General features: G+C 38.4%; 1 protein-coding gene across 1 annotated transcript; it reads right to left on the reverse strand.

Moving 5' to 3' along the window:
• Positions 1–1,106: 1,106 nt before the first annotated feature.
• On the reverse strand, positions 1,107–16,413 carry SLC16A9 (solute carrier family 16 member 9). Its single transcript, XM_026043082.1, has 6 exons — positions 16,355–16,413; positions 13,629–13,857; positions 5,089–5,232; positions 4,180–4,275; positions 2,198–3,106; positions 1,107–1,896 (listed from the first exon to the last, which is right to left on the reverse strand). The coding sequence occupies exons 2-6, from the start codon at positions 13,822–13,824 to the stop codon at positions 1,718–1,720; spliced, it is 1,524 nt and encodes a 507-aa protein (XP_025898867.1). The 5' UTR covers positions 13,825–13,857; positions 16,355–16,413; the 3' UTR covers positions 1,107–1,717.
• Between the last annotated feature and the right edge of the window lie 377 nt (positions 16,414–16,790).

Consider the following 16,790-nt stretch of genomic DNA (forward strand, 5'->3'; position numbering starts at 1 on the left):
CTAACTGCATCCACATTTTTGACAACCTTCAATACAAACTAAAAGAAGTGAATCCCAGAATACCAGTAGAAGCCAAGCTAGATTCTCCTGCCTTGGATCAGAAGAGGGAACATGACTTGCACCCATGTCTGCCCTATTAAGAGATTTGCAAACATAGCAACTCTGTGCATAGCCTTTGACAATAAACATTGCTCAGTTAAATGCCTATTTTTTAATTTTATGGAGTATTTATGACCTGGAACCACAGTGGACATTTGAGGACCAGAGTAACGCCGAGAACTACTTAAGCATTTGCAGTGAACCATGCAGTATTTAACTCTGAAAAGTCACTGAAATTCCACCTCGCACAAGACTTCCAACTTGCTCCAGTAACCTTTAAACCTAAAGCAAAGAGTCAAAGTGCCCAGGAGACACAACAGACAGATGGAAGATTTCTGTGACTGCTTTGCAAGAGTGAGCAGACAACTGTGACACGGGAGCAGCTGAAGCAGCAAGAGTTGCTCCCATTATTCAGGGAAGTTACCACCAGCCTCTCCAACTCGAGCCTTGGATTGAACACACAACAGAGTGCTGTCCTGCAACTACTGAGTACCTGAGCAGTGAGTTTCAGCAGCTTTCTCTTTTTTGTGCCTGCCTGCTGTTTCAGCATCTGAACTCTTTCCATTCAGTTTTACCCTGTACTTCTTCAGTTATTCCTTCCCTCCACAACATTTCCTTACTTATTTTGCTAATGTCTCTCATAGTTATGCCCATTCCAAAAAAAAAAAAAAAGAGCTGAAATGACCTATCATGATTCATTTTTTTAACCAAACCTACTTTGTTGATATCTCTACTATTAAGTACAAGGTACTTTCAACAAGTCCAACCTACTAAACTGGAGCTGTGCAACAACAGAGGCCCCCGTCACTGTTGGCCTGTGGGTGACCTGCAAACCTTTGGGAACACCCACTTGGGGGTTTCTGCGAGCCTCTGTAATGGCAGAATTCCAGCTCCAATCTGAAGATTATGAACTTGCATAACCAAGTCAGCATTTCTTTACACGGTTTCAACAATCATATTTATTCCTTGGTTTAAAAGATTTTGGTTCAACAATTTTATAAACAGACTTCACAAAATGTGCAATACTTATAAACATAGCTCTTGGTTTCAGTGGTATTAAGAATTTTTACTTTCATCATCAAGTTCAATTATGTAACACAAGGTTGGTTTTGTTCCCCCTCTTCTTCTCCCCTGCATTGGCACTTCATTTTAAATTGTAGAAACTTTAAAAAAAAACAAGTTGTTAAGCTAAGCATGATATTACAAGCACCTCACCACAGTATTACATTATAATAAGGCAAATTTTTGTTTTGTAAAGTCTGATTGTGCAACTTAGAGACCTATAAGAGGTGACAGTAATGCCTTCCTTCCCCTACAAGGATTAGGCCTTTATTTTTGTTTCAAAGTCTCTGTTGTCCCCCCGACCTTAAAAAAAATACAGCTGATAATACAGCAGAATATACCCATAACAGGGTGAAAGGAAATTACAGTAGACAAAGGCTGAGAACACAGTGCATAACAGAAAAAATAAGACTGTTCATTAAAAAAGAGTGGAACATCAAGCAACAATGGAATTTTGCTAGTGGAACAGGATTTTTGGACTTCATAAATAAGTGGAAAATTACTAAAATATTTTGTTACATAATATAAAAAAAATGAAGTGTTTTCCAGTTGTCATCTAGGCGCTAGATGCAACTTTGTAGGAGTAAGTATTTGGAGGCAGCTTGGAGCTCTGATTGGCACAGGCATTCCAGCAGGGTAACGCTGCCAACAGCAAAAGAAATCCACCAAGTAATACACAAAAGCCACTGAAATAGAAGGCAGTGTCATACTCCTGCGTCCAGTCATAAAACCAACCTGAAGGGTGGAAACAAAAGAGAAGAGCATCAGTGATGAGTCAAATGCAACACAGCACTGTAAGGTAGAGAGACACTGTGAAAATGAAAGGTCAAATCTAAACTGCACATTTAATGTGCTTTTCATCAAAGTAGTAAACAGAACACAACCAGCTCACCCACCTCCACAAAAGTGATCTTTTCTAAGACTTTAATTTCACTTTTTCATTGTTAATAGGACCAGCTAGAACTACTTGCATGCAAACTAATTGTCTGGTCCCGACAAGCTCATTGGAATTTTGTAATTTCTAACTTCACCTTACCTACAATTGGTGGTCCGAGGCTATTTCCAAGTCCAGCAAAGAACATCAATATCCCATATGCATGTGTCAGTTTCTCAATTCCTACAGTCTTTGTTGTCACGTATGGAAAAATTGACCAGTTTCCAGTCAAAAAACCCAAAAACCCAGAAAGCATCGCTAACGTAAGGTAACTTTTGGCAAATGGAATCGCAAACAAGGCCATTCCGGTCATTATTAAGGTTGATACATATAGATATAAAGTATTTATCCATTTAAAATCTGCTAGTATTCCTAAAGTAAGTTTGCCAACAGCTGTCATAATGCCTATTATGGAAATAAGGGGCACATGATAGTCATCTTCACTGATGTTTGCACTTCTTGCTACATCTTCCATGAGCAGTGAAGGAGGAAATCCACCAATGTCAAAGAGCAAGATGGCAACAAAGAGAGCTGAAAATACTTTGTTCTTAAAAAGAACCACAGTTTCCTCCCAGTAGTTCAGATAGAGCTGCCACTTCCTCTTGGCAAGTTGCTTGCAGAAGTTTGTCTGTTCAACAACTTTCTTTTTATAAGTGTCTTTCTCATTTACATTTATTGAGGCTAATACATTCTTATTTAAAATGCTATCTGGTTTGTAATCAGGCACATTGTTCACACATTTCTCATCAATGTAGCCCTTTTCGAGGATGCTTATATTTTCTTCAACAGACTTTTCTTTTTCATGGTAAACAAAATATTGATCTGGGACTTTGTCTACACGTGTTTTTTCTGGTGAAGGGGAATCAGATGACTCCAATGGTCTCATCAGACTGCCACACGCTAATATATTTAAAGACAATGCGCCAACTATTAGGAGACAGCCATCCAGTCCATACAGATCAATAAGTTCTCTTTGCAATGCTGCATATATAAAGAGTCCAACACTTGAGCCTACAAAAGGAAAATAAGACCACTGTAATCATAAGAGCCAAGAACTCCATTCACTAACAAGAAGTTTCAGCATTTCCAGCTGGAATGCATAAGCCCACTATAACCAATGGATTTCCCCTTGTGAATCCAGAGCATTGTTTTTTTTCAAACCAATTTAAAGATAAACTTTAATGCAAAATGATTTATTGAAGACTGCCCTAGGTTTTACTGAAAACATTTATATACTTCAATGGTAAATATAGGGAAAAATAATTATAAAGTTTAGATATGTCTTTCATATACTAAAACTAGCCAAGGCTCAATAAGATCCCTGCAAGGGCAAGATTACCTGGCAGCCCAGTAAAAGTTGCTGAAAATGAGCTCAACGAACACTTCAGTAGAAATCCCCTTTACTCCACTTAGGTGGACCAGGTATTGCTATTTTGAAGCTCTAAGTGTCTAGTCAGACCTCGCTTCACTAACAGCAACTTTAGTAAAGGGATCAGAAGAGAGACAACATACAGTACAGACAGCCAGGCGTGACACAATTTGATTACTTAACTACATCGACTCAGTCCACTAAGTTACCAATTCTGTATAAAAGACAGGTTATAACCCCAATTCTTAAATTTTAGTCTCCTTTTAGATAGGAAATAAAAATTGTAAACCTTAAATTCAAATACTTCTAAAAAGCACAACTAATGTGGGATTATGACAATCCAGCACTTACACCACACAGCATTTCAGGTCTCTCTCACCTCCGACGTTGTCTGAATTAAAAGGAGGAAACTGGTGCTCTGTGACAGGTTTTCCCTGCTATTACGCACATCTACATGGAGTCCTTGCTACTGATGAACTTGCTTTCATTTTAGTTCATTTCCTTTTCCTATCTATACCATAAATGTGAAAACGCATTTACTATTACATCTAAACTCTGTTCGTATGGTATCTTCAGTGCTACTGATGTTTTGAATTTAGGAGTACTTTGAGAAGTAGCTGAGAAAAATACACATCTGATTTTTATGGTCAAGATAATGATAGTTGCATCAGTCAGAGTGGAAAAGTTAAAAAGGCTGAAAACTAAAAAGCCATACCTGTTGAGATGAGACCAAGTGCAAGGCCTCTGCGTTTGTCGAAATAGTGGCACGTGATGGTAACTGTTGCGGTATATAAAAGGCCACATCCAAGTCCTTAAGAAAAAAAAGTTAGAAATAAAATGTGCACCATGGGATATGAATGCCTGTATTTATTCCTCAGATAAGAGAGAGTTGTGCCTCTCCTGCACCGTCCCACCTTCCTGCCTTGACCATTCCCAGTCTCAGAAGGTGTGTGTGGCTGCCTCGCATTCGAGGAGCTCACTAGCTCAGGCTCTGGGCTCCGGGAGTTACACAGCTCTCTGTCCAAGGGCTGGCCCTGGAGAGCAGTGCAGCTACACCCGCGTGGCCATGTGGCCAAGTTTACACACTCTGTGGGCCCTTGTTGGCTAGCAAGATGTCTTCATTTCAGTTAATTGCAGTCTTTAAACCACCCACAGCAGCAACTGCAGGAGAGGCAGCACACCACCTACTTAGATAACAGCATTTTCATGCCTTTGTCATAGTGCTTTAAATCCAATCTGCTTACATAAATAACAATATCCCTCCTTAATGATTTCCAGTTTATCAAATCAGAATTGAGTACATGGCAAAATTTTTTAAGAAACGCTATTCCTCTAAGACTAGCACGGCATGGTTGCAGAAGAACCACTTGATTCCGCTTTATGTAAAATCTCAGCTCTTCCATCTCAAAGAACCATCAGTGTGAACAGAATGCAAACAGATGCATAGCTTTTCTTTCCCTACATTATAAAACTCTGCCTGCAGCCCCCACCAGAACTTCAGTATTCCTTGAAAGCTCAGGTGCCACTGTCTTTAGCTGCATCTGTGAAAGAGCTTCCTTTTCCAGATTCATAAATCAACACTGAAAACAATAAAGTCTCTCTAGGAAAGGGAGGTGCTCCTTACCAACAACGATCCCATATGAAAGATACAGAAAGTATATATTAGGTGCAAAGCTACTCATCATGAGGCCACCAGCCACCATAAAGCCACTGAAGATTGCAACTGGTCGTGCTCCGAAAGATGATACACATACACTGCAGACAGGACCTAGGCAAAAACAGTGAAAATATTACAACAGCAGCACTTGTGAAAAGCAGGGAGTTTTTAAAAAGATCAGTTCATGGAAATGTTGCAATAATTCTTCCAAAATATAATTATATTAAAAATAAAAATGCATTTCTACATGACCAGTAAGTTATAATAACAGAGAGGATGAGGTTTTCAAGAATTTTGCTCAAGAAAGAACTGATATTGGGAACATGGAGGTAACAAGGATGAGAGAGAAAAAGTCTTTAAACAGAGGATAGTATGTATATACTGGACAACAAAATCATTATTATAAGCCTAAGATTTACACAGAGTTTCTAAAAAGGCAGCAAAAAAGGTAAATAACCATATAAATCCTAACTAAACAGATATTTCTTGATAAACACCTTTCAAAACTGTGTTGCAGATAGGACATCTGTAATAATCTTGATTTAAGGTGAGATTTATAAAATTGAAATGGAAAATACAAACTTCTACTCATAATCACAGTCACGATGCCACCTGGTGCTTGTACAGAGAAAATATGTGCTGACATTAACAGGTGAAAACGACATATCTTCCATGATTTTGCAGGTATTTAAGTAAGTGTTTTACTACATAACTTGGTGTTTACAGGAAAACTTCAAATTATTTCTCGATAACATCCAGAGTAAGGTTTAAGAAATTCAGAAGAGGCTTTTCCCACTGACTACTTTCCAGAATTTCTCAGATGGTTAGTTTTTTGTATGAGAGTGGATTGCTGGTAATGTTCCTACTCCAGCTCTATCAATTGATCCTTCTCTCAAGTTGTAGAATAAGCACCCGGTTTCAGCTGTGGAATCTGGAACACACCTTTTAATCTGAAGCAGCATGCAAGTTTTATGTCCTCCATAAATAAGTAACTAGCAAAAGACTTGCTTTGCAAAGAAATATCTCTTAACTGAAATGTTTCAATTCCAAAAGTTCATAAATAAACTGACATATTAACCCTATGGTCCTAAACTTGACAATTACAAGCTTAGAATTTTGATAAGATGAATGATATTATTTAAATACCTTTTTAAAAAACAGATCTCATTCAAACTGATACAAAGACCCTCCACAGGGTCAATGCCACCTGCAAAAGCAGTAACTTAGGAGTCTGCTACTCGTTACTGGTCCTCCCCAACTCGCACATAACTAAGATTCTCGGCAGATGGGAGGTGAGCCCAGAGGGGTGATATAAGGTGAACAACACTTGGAATTGATGACGGTGCATGCCCAGGTTTGCAGACAGGAGCAAGCAGCTGGGAATGTAGGCAAGGTTTTCATGTGGTTCCCAGCCATGGGACAAGCAGTTCTGGCAGGCAGGAGCACAGATTTGTTTGCAGGTGAACCAATCCTCAAATACAAGGCAGGTCAGAACCTTTGCCTCACACAAGAGCCATCTGTTTAGGGAGCTTAAAGAAGAGTTTGAATTAGGACTTTTCCAGGCAAAGAACAAGAGTTTAATAAGAAACAAGAAAATTTGATGGACCTACTGGGTTTATTTGGATTTTGGAAAATACAAGAAAGGGAGATATAAGTACTTGCTGCTTCTCAAGAATCAGCATGCTGTGGGGAAGGAAGCTGGCCAAAACCACAGAATAACTTACTGAGAATAAAAGCTGAAAGTGTTAGATTGTTGTTGATTCTTAGAATTAATAACTAGAACTGGCAAATTAAGTTGGTATGTTTCTTAAGACCACAGGATTTTAAAAATAAACAAAGGATTAAATCTGTGTTACATAAAAAAAGCCTTCTACACAAAAAAAAAAGAAAAAAAAAGTTAGGCGGTGATAGCATAATTGAATTAGGTAGAAAAATTAGCTCAATTTTTATTATTTATTTCTTGCCTACTACCCAGCTACTCCACTACAGGGTACCCTCTTCCACCTGCTCTCTACTTGTTGGCACAGGCTGCAGCCAGCCTGTGGTGGTAGTGCTAGAGAACACAGTGACTGCACTAGGGAATCTGAAGGAGGATCTGTAGGACCCTGCAGTCCTAAGGCAGAACAAAGGTGACACAGAGCTGAGGAATCGTCTTCATGCTCCTGACATCACAGCTCTACTCTGGAATGCCACCAAATGCACGGAAGGAACAAAGAGATCTTTTTGCTCTGTCCTCAAGGAAAATAACCTGCACAAAACTAAAGAACCTGCTCCAATAAGCTCAGTATTAATGTGTCATCTCACACAGCAAGAGATTTGGCAGCTCAGCAATGGCCCATTTGTAAGAACACCAAAGTAACTATTACAATAGTTATTACAGGTCTCGGGGATAAGAGGAAAAACAGCTCCGTCTTTCCCTACACCCAAGGCTCTATTTTCACATTCCCTTCATTATACCATTCCAGAGGGAAGAAAAAAAGTCACGAAAGAGAACACTGCAATATGCAGTCCTTTCTCCTTGCCTTTCCTCTCCTTTTTCCCCAAAGAGCTTGCATTTTTTTCCTAACAGACACAGTACCTTTGATTATTGCCATGGTATTTTTACAGGCATTTACTGTACACAAACATGTTATTCTCTACAAGTAATTCAAGTACAATAGGTTCAAGGCAGTTAAATCTGGTCAAACATCCAACTTTCCCAGAGTGAGACAGACTTGCTCTGTGAATTCCTGCCCTGTGGACTTTGCTCAAAATGGACTCTCACTTTCTCAAGGAAAATGGCTCTTCAGGCAGCATAAGGGTTTTAGTTGACGGTATTTCAGAAAGATTTTTCCACTGATAACACATTTCTCACTGCAGTTTTGTCCAAGATAAAATAAAACCAGTGACTTTCCTAAATAGGAAGCAAAGGCAGTGGCATTTAGGACAGCATTTTCTTTAGTTTGCTAGACAACTCCCAGAGTTAGCAAAGGTATAAGCACGATATTTGAAGATTTTTATAAATATTGACCTCTGATACAAAAAAAATCACTGTTTTTTTTTCCTTCCAAACCATACATTTTAAGGCTAGAACAAAATCTGTTTGAATGGGTATGAATCCAGTTTAACTGAGTGGCAGCTAACTCTAGGAAGAAAACTGTATTTTTCTCAAAGATTCAAAAGATCTAAAGGATTAAAAGCCCACCAGTGCCCTGCATATGACCATTTAAGGCTCAGCAGCCAGATAATACAGTTATCAGGCTCTGCAGGAAGTGGTCAAGAGGCTCCCGAGATCTTTTACAAAGCAGCAGACCTTGAGGCAGGGAGATCAAAGGGGAGGAACTGGGAGGGTTCAGTTGTACACAGATATTTTCCTTAAGGTCTCTTTTTTAAAAGGAATAAAAGACTTGACCCTTAGTGTGACCAGTCAGTCCTTTGTGACATGTGAAAACAAGCTACTTAGTCCCACACATAAATTTTATAACTGCCACGATCTTCTGACCTCTGTAGACATTCTCCTTGTGAAGACAACGCTTCAGCCTGCAATTTTACTATATAAAAAAGAATATATCTTTTATGGATATCAAGAACCAAACTCTACTGCTGCATCTGCTCACATGGAGAGAGAACTCTGCAAATTATTTCTTCTTCCACTCACTTTTAGGGTCCTTCCTCCTTCAGCACATACACTCACAAGACATTTACTAAACAAACAACACTGGAAAATTGAGTTCTTTTTCTTATCATGTGTATTAATTTAACTCTTCCCATTGCAGGTATTTGTCTGAGCCTGTTAAAACTGCAGTGTTGACACAATGATCATTGTCTCTATGCAAAGTCTGCTGGACATAACAAAAGCAATTTTTTGCTTTTGTTATGTCCAGCAGACTTTAGCAGAAGGCACTGCTAAAACCAGATAGTAATAAAGAAAATCTCCCTTGCCCTTGCACTTTGGGCAAGAACACTAGATTATTAAAAAAAAAAAAAAAAATTTACATTTGGAGAACATTCTCCAAAGATTCTCACTCCTTTCTGACAAAAGTGAACTTCTTTGGGAGAAACCCTTCCATCCTTCTGCTGTCTCTCCTTCAGTCCCCTTTTCCCTCCCCTTCTAAGGGGACAAAGATGTATACTTTAGTGTAAATATTTTCTATAGATTTGTATAGATTTCTATACACTTTCTGTAGATTATGGTGGGAGCTATATATGTGTAAGACTTTTTTCCAAAAATCTGCAAATGCTGGAAAGGTCTTCTGCAAACTTATAAAAATATTGCTCGAAAACACAAAACCATGCTTTTTAGACACTTAATACTAAATGTCTCAGACCAGTAAAAACACCATGTTACTCTCTCAAGACTTGCCTTTCAAGAAAAACCTTTCCTGTGTTCTTTCTCCATTAATAAAGTGGAATGGAAGACATATAGCTGGTGTATCCTGCAATGCCAAATATTGTGAAATCAACTTTTACTATAAACAGCTGTGGTGCCAATGAGAGACACCAAGGTCTTTGTCTGTTTTGGTTTCAACAAGTATAACATGGATCTAATTTAATTTTGATCTTCAAATGGGTGTAAAATTAAGAACACTTGGTGTAGGACAAACACAAGACTATGAAGAACATAATAAATATTCTCCACTGTCCTGGTAAAACAACTATGCTAAATACACTAAGTCCTTCCAATTTCCCCCTATAGATTGACTCTCAATTACCCTACATCATCCTGAGACTATTATCTCACCTATTATAGCCTCAGCAGTATTAATTAGAATGATACCTAGTATCATAAGAGGAGGTCTCAACATTGCCCTGTTCAAAGGCATCGGTGCTTTTCTTTCTGTTTTTAGTCACTTTTCAATAATGCACCATAGGGTCACACAGCACGGAGTTATAACTAACACCATCCTGCACAGCAACGAACCCCCAATCTCCCAGTCCGATCTCCTTTCCAGCTGATGAGCTCTCTTACTCATGGCAGAACATTCAGCCTTAGCAACACTGCCCGTGTTACAAGCAAGGGGACAGAAATGGAACACAGGCTACGAGAAAACTCATCTCAATAAACAAGGTGCTGTACTGGGTTTCTATGTCTCAAATCTAAGTTTAGCTCTCACACAAGTCAGAAGTAAACACTGTAGAAAGTAGAAGTAGAAAGGATACCAACTCAGCAAATGTAATAGGACTTACCAACATCAGCCACTTGTAAAAAATATTCAAGACTACAGCTATGGAGGGAAGCTGAGTAGATAAATGTATGGCATATAGCATATATAAAAGGACACATATTTCTTTTTGATGCAGTTATAGTACTAATCTAGCAAAGTCCCTGGACCTGCTTCCTACAGTTGCAAAGATTTAATGTGATTTATCAGCTCTGTCAATAAGAAAAAATACCTGTTGAAAAAAAAAAAAAGTTCTATTACTGCCTATACATAGTTGCAACCCCCCATAACTGCTACTGTTTCTCTCATCCAGCATCAACATCATCAGAAGGGTGAGACTGAATTGGAGAGGGCTCCCAGCAAGAGTCTTAAAGGTAGAGGAGTAGAGGGCTCTTGGATCAAGAGGAAAGATATTCTAATAAGCTACAGACATTTAAAAAAATAAAAAAAAAGTTTTCAAGTGAATTGATTTGTTCATGTGTAATATCGCTAGGGAAAGCAGTTTGTTTGGGGAGACTTACATTAAAGTACAGGTAATATATTTTCACAGATAAGAAAGTAGGATAATTCAGAAAAATTCACTTTGACCATCTAGTAACACAGAAAAGACCCACCTAACTTATAATACTGGAACCTGCAATAGCAGAAATTACAACAGAAACTGTCTCTCTCTTTTTGTATTCATGACTATGCAATATGTTATGTCAATGTCTTTGTATTAAAACATACATCTTTAAAGAAACAACTTTAGTCGCTTAAACTAGTGACTAGGTCTGGAAGAGGTCTGCCTTGAAAACAGCATGAAAAACAAAGTTTCTAAGAAATTACATGTCTCATGAACTGGGCTGAAAATACATCCTATACAACTTAAAAAACCCTAATCAAGTGAAGGTTTTGAATTTTTAAATGATAGGCGAGCAAATAATTTCTAATAAATATTAAAAAAAATCATTTCATGTTCTCTCTAGTAGCAATTGCAGCTCTTTAATGACCTGATATTAAATGAAAATACATTTAGGGGATTATATTCTTTCATATTATTTTTAAGTCAGCATAAAAGCTTACCTATGAGCTTTTTAATGACTATTATACCATGCATGCTTCTTACACTGTGAAGGGAGAAGAATAGGTCTTTCACAGAGAAGAAACACAAGATGCAGCAAAGTAACTCATTTCTGAACCAGGTAATCATTCTTCCCATAGACATGCATATTAAAGAGCATTAATTCCAATATTTTGGTCCTTGCTAAGTTTCTTCCATAAAGGGGAACTTCCTCCTTACATGCAATAGAAGGCTTTTATCATCAAAGATGTAGGATTTATTCTCCCAAGAAAAATGATTTGAGAATGAAACAGGATTGTCCATTTCCTACTACATCCACCAGAAACCAACAGTAATCATTACTATTACTTGGTTTATATCAATCCTAGAGTGAAAGTTTTAGATATTACTATTCAAAGAGGCCTGGGGAGTGTTCCAGAAATACACAAGTGTACCAGTAACACAAGAAACTCTAATAGGCAAAGGATAGTCTAGTCTTAGGGTAGTGGTTACAATACTAACATTGTCCCTCCAATAGGTTTTAAGGAGAGTTATTAGGGTCAGATGTCAGCTTGACAAGACAGTAGGGTCTTTTATGGTGGGTACATTTTGTTTTCAGTGAACTCTATGATAATATCAATAAAAAAAAGTCCTCACTGTACTTGTCTTTGGAGGCATTACAAAACAGAAAGGATCATTAAGGCAACTGTTTTCTAATCCCAAACATACACAGAGTTCCTCCTACGCCCTGTCAAAATTCCAAGTGATTTAATTATTCTATACCAAAAAGAATATTAAAAGCATCTTTGATTTGCATTAATTGGTCACAGAACTTTTTATTTGCTATAAAGCGCAATCTGGACAATTATTACAGCAGCTAAGAGGAGGGAATTGAAATCTGGAAAGCAGCATAGTGTTGACATAGTAGAAAATGGGCTAAGACTCTTGTCAGACGAGCTACTGACAAACAGCTGTAAGCCAGAGACTTTTGGTCTCCAGAGAGGTTTTTCTTCACCCCTTCTCTTGCAATTGCCTCCTGTTTAGTTTTAGTTCAGTAACTATCTTCTTTGGCCTTTTCTTTCACTTCCTTCTCTCAATCAATTCATGTAGGTCTTAATGCTTTAAAGCATATGCATTAACATCCTTAACATAGGAAGAGTATGTGCCGAGAATAATGGAGCAACCTGAATTCTAGAACTCTGGGATGTAAATGGATACATCCAGCTTTCTTGTAGTTAGCAACCCATAACCTTTGCCCATTTCTGTTCAGCTAGTGGTAAAAATTCTTCACATGAGTGTCATGCCAGTATTCATCCATCTATACAATCACAGAAAGCAATGGCTTCTATTCAGTTCTGCATCACCATTTGAATGGCAACCCTCTTTCAGAGAGACATTTCCTCAGAATCTAGAACTGGATTTTGTCCATTAAATTACTTAATGGTTTTGCCCATAGCAATTTCTCTGCTGACAATTAAACTTGTTGACAGTTTTAGTGTAAAGATAATAGTGTCCACGGTAAAACTCTGAAAAGCAGAAGCTAGGTATTGCCCTGAACAACAACTTTGGAAAGCAGAAGTCAGATATTACCCTGAACAACAAAACAACAACAAAATGGACCTATGGACTTCCAAAGTGGTGCTTTATTTCCTCAGAAGCCAGCTATTTCTCTTCAAGCAACAAACTCTTAGTAAAGTGGTTTTACTTAATGCCACTATTGCCACATAATTTTCTAGGTATCAAAGGGATTTTTTTTTCCTTAAACAAACTGTGAAAAATAACCCTTAGCTACCCTAACTGGAAATTTTATTTCTAGAGTTTAAAAAAAAAAAGTAACTGGTTTATTATTTGACCTTTCCCTTTTCCTTTTGAATCACTTGTGATACTTCAGGCTAACAGTTGTTTCGCTTTTAAAGATATAAATGCGAAAGCTAGTGTCAATGTCTCATTCCGAAAAAAAAAGGAAGAAAAAAAAGAAAGAAATAGGAAAAAAAGAAATTCAGCAACAACGAAATTATGGTTCCGTTTGCTCAGAGTTTGATGTCACTAGTTTATTCAAATTGAATGATTTTAGATTTTCTGAGGGTAATTTTTTTTTGTTCTTTTACCACTGTAGCTTTTCATATTAGGTATAGCAGAACTCTTAATGTAGTTACTCTTAAGTCACCTTGACCTAGGACAAAAAAGTAATGTCCTCATTCATTTTCCTCCTTTCCAGCTGTCTTCAATTATAAAAAAAAAAAATTCTAAAAGGACACACAGACCAAAGTATATGCTATAAAGGAAACATTTCATTTTAAGACATATACTGCATCTACACTTACTGGCAAGCAATCCAATTCCATTTGCTAGCGATCCAACCCAAGCAGTCTTGCCTTTCCCTTCTCCAAAAGCATCCAGCCATTCCACATACAAGACTCCCACCGCCAGCGGTGATCCGTAACACAAGAACTGAGTAAAGAAGGAAACGACCACGATCACCCAGCCCCAGCCACCATCTGGCGGTTTTCGAAATACCATCTTGAATGCTGAACGGAGATGTGCACGCAGATCCTGTGCAAACAAAACCAAGAAACAAATATTAGCAAACCTAGATCAGTCATATTTCTAATACAAGTGAGCAGTATAGAGACATAAACACTTAAAGAGAAGCTGACTGACAATCAATCTTCAAGCAGTATATGCAACACAGCATACAGCAGTGAAAATAGTATTGCCATTCCACGCTTCTACATCTTCAGTGTAACACAGAACAGTACAGGATGCATTAGTAAATCACACATACCTCAGTATTACATTACAGAAAGGGAGAACTTCTCATTTTCAAAGTGTTAAATAGGCTTTATGATGATCTTAGGCATAATATACATCATTGTTCTGCAAGAGAACCATGTGGCCACCACCTGTTAGTGCCTTGGCTATACTGAGTGAATTGCATAAGATCAAAGGACAAGAAAAGGCACTAATATAAAACGATCCCCAAAAATAAATAAATAAATAAGAATAAGAAGAGAAAAAAAAAGTCCGCAAATATATATATAAAAAAAACTTCATTTCAAGGAAAAAAAAAAGCAATTAATTATATTCTTATTTCCCAGTAGAGTACCTTACAAGATTTAACAAAGTATCTGTCGTCATGCAGTGTACTCTGGAAGAGGCAGGCCCAGACAACAGAGAAACTCACACTAGACAAATGGTAACCACTGAGACCTCCTCTCTGAACAAGATGAAGTGTTAAGGAACAATGCCTCCAAAAAATGACTTTGTATGTATTAGCAGGTCACAGAAGTGCTAAAACTGTATATACAGGTATGGCATACAAATATATGTGACAAGGACATGTTTTATGTATAAATATACATACACAAGGACAAGTGCAGCGTCCTGCATCTGGAGAGGACTAACCCCAGGTGCCAGTACAGATTAGGGGTGGACCTGCTGGAGAGCAACTCCACAGAGAGGGACCTACGAGTCCTGGCTGACAACAAGTTAGCCATGAGTCAGCAGCGTACCTTCGTGGCCAAGAAGGTCAATGGGATCCTGGCCTGCATCAGGAGGAGTGATGCCAGCAGGTCAAGGGAGGTAATCCTGCCCCTCTACTCAGCTCTGGTGAGGCCGCATCTGGAGTACTGTGTGCAGTTCTGGGCTCCCCAGGACAAGAGGGACGTGGAACTTCTACAGAGAGCCCAGCATAGAGTGATGAAGATGATTAAGGGACTGGAGCCTCTATCTTATTAGGAAAGACTAAGTGAGCTGGGTCTGTTTAGTCTGGAGAAGAGAAGGTTGAGAGCAGATCTGATCAATGTGTATAAATACCTGAAGGGTGAATGTAGGGAGGAAGGAGTCAAACTCTTCTCAGTGGTGGCCAGTGACAGGACAAGGGGCAATGGGTTTAAGTTGAAACACAGGAAATTCCACCTGCATGTGAGGAAGAACTTCTTGACTGTGAGGGTAACAGAGCCCTGGAACAGGCTGCCCAGGAAGGCTGTAGAGTCTCCTTCTCCAGAGATCTACAAAATCCGTCTGGATGCCATCCTGTGCCACATGCTTTAGATGTCCCTGCTCGAGCAGTGTGATTGGACTAGATGATCTCTAGAGGTCCCTTTCAACTTTAACCATTCTGTGATTCTGTAATGGTACACACATGCATGCACACGCATCGTCTACCAGCCATTCCAGTGTCAGTCCCTTTGCACATTTCACATACATCACCCAAAGCTTGCTACATGCTCATCCCCAAACATCGTTAGACTTTTACCCCTTCTCCAAAATACCATCTGCTGCTTTGGATAGAAAGATCTGTCATCTAACACATGTGGTGTTTAACAACTGACTGGGCTGATACCCTCTCAAGACTACTTTGCGAATGTAAGAACTGAGACTTAAATATTTAACACCTAGCAAAGAATTCAGAAGTTTTCCAGCCAAATTGCTTTGGAATTAGGGTAGTTCCAGTCCTGCACTGAGAGTTCTGATGCACGCGACAAAGCTGTATTGCTCTCCACAGTGAGCAATCTGCTCGACTGATGATCATAAAACCCATGTTCTGATGATTGGTCTGCCATTAAGACATGCGATTCCCAACATTTTTATTTCCTTTACCCTCTAAGATAGAGACAGATAAGATTCCACCCTGTTTATTTTATGACATGCTCTCAAGGACAAGCTTCACAATCTACAGCTTACACAATAAGAGTCCTGCAGTAAAAGTTCTGCTCTAGGAGATCCCAAGAGGCAAAGTAGAACAGTGGAAACTGGCCTCCCTGTCTGTCTGATTTACAGCCCCCAGAAAATAGAGTTCTTGAACTTTTCATTGGAATGTAAAATAAAGAGACTGTTTTGCAAAAGGATATGGTGTAAATGAGTAGACAATAACAACTTCTGCTCAAGTTCCCTGTACCCTTACCTTACCATGGACACTTTTTAAGAATTTGTATCAAATACTTACAAAAAGCTTCCAGGCAAAGGTTCTTAGGAATAGTTACTACTAATACAGGAAAAAAAAAAAAAAAGCCAGTTAGATGCACTTAAATGTCACTTAGATACTTACAGAAGGTGACCTAGAAACCTTCAGCTATCAACAGGCATAGCTTCATGCGGTAATTCTATCTGCAGAAAGAGAACAGCAAAGTAAGCTTTTCACAAAAGCACTGCTGCAACAGTAAAAAACAAACAAACAAACAAACACCCACTTTACACTAACTCACTTCTTTTTAATATCCTTTCAGAGGAACTTCAGAAGTAATCAAGTCATCTCAGAAGAGAAATACTGATCCTCCTCCCTCAATTCATTAACAGCTGACAGCAGCCTTGAGTCCCCAAATAACAAAAACATTGCCCACAAACATAAACTTTGACCATTTTAGGTCGTTTTAGGAATGATTTATGTAGTCTGGGCCTACTGACAGACCTTCAAAATATAGTATTTTGAGTTATAAATGTTATCACGTTACACACGCACCAGTTATAAATATGAGTTCTGATTT

Source organism: Nothoprocta perdicaria, unplaced genomic scaffold (assembly GCF_003342845.1).
Source record: "Nothoprocta perdicaria isolate Ctin4 unplaced genomic scaffold, notPer1 scaffold_32, whole genome shotgun sequence".
In the NCBI taxonomy this organism is placed as follows: Eukaryota; Metazoa; Chordata; class Aves; order Tinamiformes; family Tinamidae; genus Nothoprocta; species Nothoprocta perdicaria.

Coding starts and splice junctions, on each gene's coding strand:
- SLC16A9 (XM_026043082.1), bottom strand. CDS start 13,824: ATGGTATTTCGAAAACCGCCAGATGGTGGCTGGGGCTGGGTGATCGTG. Junction 5,233..13,628: donor TGGAATTGGATTGCTTGCCA/GTAAGTGTAGAT, acceptor GTTTTTGCCTAG/GTCCTGTCTGCAGTGTATGT. Junction 4,276..5,088: donor TTCATATGGGATCGTTGTTG/GTAAGGAGCACC, acceptor TTTTTTCTTAAG/GACTTGGATGTGGCCTTTTA.